Consider the following 6,000-nt stretch of genomic DNA (forward strand, 5'->3'; position numbering starts at 1 on the left):
AAGACTTTAGAAGTCATACATGTTCATTCTTCTTACTCTTTATGTTCAGAAAGTTGAGTGATTGATAAGTACATAATCAAATATTATTCACTTATTTATCTACACAAACATGTTCAAAAACTAAAACTGGAATGTTCCAGCGTCTCGTATATGAATTACTCTCTCTTTCTCGTCTTTGTACGTTGAACATCTTTGGATTGAATGCAATGTGTGGGACACGGGGAAACCAGTTTAAAGAAGTCATCTTTATGATGTGGTGATGTAGATAATAACGACTCATTCTCTATTGTTGATGGTTTAATCCCTTAGCTCTCATAATGACTTGCAGTTCAAAGCCCTTCTATACTTTCACTTTAGAAATCATTTTCATATAATATATACACATACTTGTATTTTCATTTCAGAAGGGAGAAGTCATTTTGGCTCATGTGATTGGTTGATCATCATTAGAGCTGCTGTCTAGAGTTTGCGAAGGTTTCAGGTTTTCATTCTACAATATTCAATGTTATTCCCTCATAGGCTTACACATTCTTTGTTTGTTTATTGAGAAAATGTATTGGTTGTTTGACAAAAACTTAGATTTATTCCTTTTTTTTATTTTTCATTTTCACAAAAATTCACTTTAGCACAAATGTATCAAGATAACTGGTTCTCTAACTTCCCTAAAGGCAAACAGCAATGTTACTTAAGTTCCACATCGGAGCCTATGATATGTTCTTTTCATCCTTTGACATTTATTAGATGGTCTGTTTATTGAAAGTATTCTATCAGATGTTTATGTTTATGTTTGTATGGCAGCCTCTAAGAGGTTGGTTTTATCTCAGCTATATTAACAGACATATAGAATCAGGGCTTTTTACCTGATGAAGCTCTGAAGGTAAATTATTTTAATGTAAATTGAACAGAAAGAAAATTATTTCTGAAAAATATGTTGAAATCTAGATGAGTGCTGTTTAAAGACATCAACCGCAGACAAACAAACGTTCTCTCATTTTCATTTTTCCTGCTTCTTCCCCCGATGATTTCCCAGTCAACACGTTATTATGCTCCATACAGCTTGCTGCACTCTTTGCTGTGATAGCGTGTTATTATTACTTGGTTTCATGATACTTCATCTACACTTGACGTGCAGAATAATACTGTAAAGATTTGGTTTTGGTGTCCACCCTGCCTGAGAGGGCAGCTCTCAGTCGTCTCGGTGGTCTCATTACGGACCACCTAAAGGGATAATAGGGACCAGACATTGACTTTGTGCTCTCATTGGGCTTTCCTATCGATCTTGTGTGTGTGTGTGTGTGTACATGTGAGCTACCATCAACTACAACCTCTGACCAATTCTGGTTTTCCCCCTCCTGGCCCTCACAGTGATAGCATTACAGGCAGATAGTTTTGGATCTGTTAGCTCTTCCCTGAAGAGTGAAATGCTGCTCTGTGTTTGTCAGTAAAAAGAAGACGGAGAGGATGTTTTCTCTGCTCCTCGTCCTGTGTGATTAAGCAGTACATAGTCATATGGAGGTTGGGGGGGTTTGTCATCATCATTAACTTAAACTCTGAAGAGTTTGAACTGGTTATAAAACAAACTGAAATGAAAATGTATGCCCCTTTTCGGGCTACAAAATCAAACGAGCGTAATGATTGAATGATTTGAAACGCTTGAGCTGCTGTATGGGTAGGTGTCATACGAAGTAAACACAGCAAATATTCTCAATGAGTGACACGTTTGACTAGTAAAGACAGCAGGATGACAAGAGGTACCACAGGGGGCGCCAAAACCCACACAAGCCAAACGTTTCCAAGCTTTGACTTCAATTACTTGCAGAGATGCAGCACATACCACTTCTTGACAGATTCCCATTTTTTTTCCAAGGTCTGACCAGCCGATTCCGATTTCTTTGAAGCTCCTGTGAGAAGTTTTTAGCAGGTTTTGAAATGAGCTCCGTACTGATGTCTCTTTTATGAGCTACAAAATCAAGCGTGACCATTAGCAAAAGGATTGACAATTTCTATCAGTGTTTTAGGGCTTTAGGGGGTAGGTGTCAGATGGGAAGATTTACAGCATGTGCAAAAAAAACAGACTTAAAAAAAATATATATATACATTTTCACTGTAAATACTAAGATTGAGTAATACAGTTGACTGTTTAAAGAAGAGATTTTTTAAGCAGAAAACATGTAATGCATGTACACGACAAGATCAGCTAAGACATAAGAGATGGAGCCAAAATTGACACAAAGCAAAATTTCCTCACAGAAGCTTAAAAAAAAAACTGTAATTGACAGCAAAAACAAACAGTTTGGTAATTATTTCAATCTATATTCATAATGAAATATTACCTATTAATTAGTCTTATTATTGATATTAAAAAAAAAAAAATAAGCAAATCTGAGATTGGCATTGGTCACTGATAAATCATCTGAACAGGCTGCAAATCTGCCTCCGATTGGTCGCTCGTTGCACCTCTCTGCATAGCACCTTTCAGGGCCTACCAGGGATAAATCTATTGTTAGTAAAAAAAAAAATTAAAAAAAGGTAAGAATTTGTACTCCACTTGTAACATTACTCCAAATGAAAAGCCAGATTTAAAAGGTAGGTGTTAATTTCCTTTTTAAAAGACACAACAGGGCAGTGTGTTTTCATAGTTTAGGGACATTAAAAAAAAGTCACTCTCACCAGTACATTTATGTGACACATTAATCATATTTAAAAAGAAAAGCAGTGCAGGACCTCTGTGATCTTGGAACATCAAACAAAAGGTCTCTGTTCTATGACGGAACAAGGTCTTAAGCAGTGGCTTTATTAGTTCATTTAAAACTCTGGCTAAAGCCTTTTTTTTTTTTTTTAAAGCAGTAGTCAATCATCACACACACACACAAACAGCAGTAGTAGTATATCATCAGCGTTGATGCATTCGAGGAGCAGAATCATATTCCGTTGAGCTTTAGTGATTATAACTCCTCTCTTCTCTCCTTCCCTCGCCTCCAGGTCTTGCAAAGCTGTGGAGCCGAGAGAAAGATGTGTACCGGAGGCTGAAGGAAGTGCCCGAAAAAGCTTTGGCCACCAGCGGCTATTCAGAGATCAACCTGGCCAAACTCTTCCAGGCCTTCTCCTCCCTCAAGTAAAACACACACACCAAATGACGACACTGCCGAAAAAGGCTGCAACATCTGACTCACAACAGGACATTTGCACATTCAACTGCATTGGCTGTCCCTGTTATTGGTTAGTGATTTTAGGGTTTCCACCTCCCAACCCATCTTCCCTGAGCCTAATGGGCTTGTTACTGGACTTAAAACCCAATCACACTTTTTCACCTGCCGTCATTTTCTTCATATAGACATTCTGCGTGCTCACACACGACTTGACCCCATCACCCTGACTGTATGGTTAAAGGGGGGTGTTGCAATCATACCTAAATGACAGCCTATTGTGTGTGTGTGTGTGTGTGTGTGTGTGTGTGTGTGTGTGTACGTGGAGGCTGGCTGTACCAAGATGTGTGAGTGTGTGCGTGAAAATGACTTATCCTCAGAGCAGCCAGTATACTCCAAAAGGCGCTAATTAGCCAATGATAGTGACCCAGCCCGCTAACACCGCTGGATGCCCGCAGCGATCGGACACTTGTTCTGATTACCACCATTCATCCCGAGTGTGTGTGTGTGTGTGTGTGCGAGCGAGATCAGAGGATGAAAGAAAAGGATGATGCAGGGCGAGGGAGGCCACGCGTTCTGCTCTCTCACTCTTTTGTCTCCGTATTGAACAGCTGATTTTCTTCTTCTCCTTCTCCACCGCCTCTGTTTAACTGATGTCATTTCACTTCCCCCCCCTCCCTCCTGTGTGCACATTGTGTTTTAATGCCTGTTATTTTCTGTGTATGACTTGTTAGTTTATGTATTTTGTTGTTGTTGTAATGACCAGAATATGTATTTGGTGTTTTGATATTGATAAGAAATTGTTTGATACTGAAACCTTAATAAAGAGCTAAATGAAAAAGGTGTCAATCTTGTGATATTTGCCATGTGTGTGTGTGTGTGTGTGTGTGTGTGTGTGTGTGTGTGTGTGTGTGTGTAGGGGGCAGACATGGGTGTATGGCTATCTTTGGTTGTGTTCTTGTTTACTGTTACACTACACCTCCACACTATGTTAGTTAACACGATAAAATCTCTTAAAAGTGAAGCTTATTTTAAAAATGAACAAAAGTGACAGAATGCATTTTTAATCACTTTTTCTGCATGCCGTTATGTCAATCAAGGAGTCCCTGCACTTTCCTTTAACATTCAAATGAGCTCCAAGTTTCCTGACCTGTCCATCTCTACAGTACAATGAACCTGAGTTGATCCCACATACACCTACCTTCAGTAATAATCACTCATAAACAAACATGTCTCAATCCCCTGGCCATGAATAGTCCCAAACAAACGTAGCCAATCATCCCTTCACTTCATTTTTCACCATATTTGAAGGCGAAGTTTGGTGATTACTCTAAACGTAATGCTTAAAGCATCTGGATATGTCACTTTGTTGTCTTCCATATTTAAAGAAGTTGTTCTTTATTTCTCTTATGGCTTGTTGAATCCAAAAACAGACCCAAAGCCCAACCGTAGGGGCCTGTGAGCCTAAAGCTGAAAAAGTATGTGCTGTAGACTTCCATCACTGTTCAACCCCCAATAAGCCACAAGTTTCCACTTGGTGATCATTAGCATGGCCCTGAGTGGATCTCTCATACCTGTCCTGCTCCTCATACTCACACATGATGACAAGAAATACTTCAAAACCAAAACATACAATAAATTGATCCTAACAATGCTCATCGCCTGAGAAGTCTAAGCCTGGTATTGTGTTCTTTTAGACTTTTATAATAAAATAATTCTTTTTAAAACGACAATAAAATTAGCCACAAGTTTGGACTGGGAGAACAAACTGCTATTTAACAATGATCCTGAGTTGATATCAAATACTCACTAGTACACAAGTAGTGTTAAACAGCTGTAACTAGACCTATACAAATGCCTAATGAACTCATCTTTGAGTACCAATTGAGTAAACTAAAGTTGTTTTAGAGATTACCTTACCATATAATGTATTACTCCAAAGAAATGAAAGAACAAATATCATTTGATGTTCTGTTTTTTTTTTCATGCAGAAATGGTACGGCTCAAAACAGCAGAGTGCATGGCTGTGTTTGTTCACTTTAAGAAAGGAGACATCAGGAATCACATTCTAAAAAGAAAACATCCTCGGACTTCACACAATCTACTAAATCTAGCTTTGTTGGCGTGTCAATGCAAAATGCCTTCATTACATCAAATAACTATTTAAAGAGAGTTGAGGTTGACCCCAAAAAAACCCTGCTTATTTTGGTCTATTTGGTCTAACACAAGCTTTAACCTTACAACAAACTTTAGTCTTAAAACTTTGGAGTCTAATGGAAAATGTCTGTAACTTAACAAAAGTCAGACAGGACTGTTAGCTTCATTGAGAAAGATATAGGCTATACTTGATTGGCCATATACAAACAAATTAGAGCTATTTTTGTAAAGTCGATGGTATAATGTGCTCAGTTATGAATGTCATGGTATATCTTTTCATTACAGTCTCACTTTGTAAACTATATGTTTCCTCCGCTGTAGTTAAAGTTCAGTCTGTAACTGGCTCCATCAAGTGTTTCAGCATTTTCCTCTGAGAATTCTGCTTTTGTGTTAATACAGTAAAAAAAATTTTTACTCCATCCTGCCGCGTGCATTTCCATAAACACTGCACGCCTCACAAATCACTTCAAACCACTGTGACTTGTGAAGGCAACCTTAAGTGGGCTGAACACTTAAACCGTGATTCACTATGCAATGGATAGAACATGCTGTGTGTGTGACAAAGTGTCTCACTGCATTTGCAGTCTATTGCTCATAACTTTACATATTTATCAAATCATATCAGCTCCACTTCTTCTCCCACATCAGACTGTTTTTGCTCTGGATTTAATCAGCCCATGCAAGCCTGCTTTTCCCA

General features: G+C 38.4%; 1 protein-coding gene across 1 annotated transcript in view; it reads left to right on the plus strand.

Annotated features, from left to right (window-relative positions):
* Positions 1 to 3,995, plus strand: part of pola1 (polymerase (DNA directed), alpha 1) — a 63,976-nt gene extending 59,981 nt beyond the window's left edge. Inside the window, exon 37 of the mRNA XM_020653037.3 lies at positions 2,983 to 3,995. Within this exon, the coding sequence (XP_020508693.2) occupies positions 2,983 to 3,119 (137 nt within the window). The 3' untranslated portion in view covers positions 3,120 to 3,995. The remainder of the gene's footprint in view (positions 1 to 2,982) is intronic.
* The last annotated feature ends 2,005 nt before the right edge of the window (positions 3,996 to 6,000 follow it).

The sequence above is a fragment of the Labrus bergylta genome, chromosome 20 (genome assembly GCF_963930695.1).
Source record: "Labrus bergylta chromosome 20, fLabBer1.1, whole genome shotgun sequence".
Taxonomy (NCBI): Eukaryota; Metazoa; Chordata; class Actinopteri; order Labriformes; family Labridae; genus Labrus; species Labrus bergylta.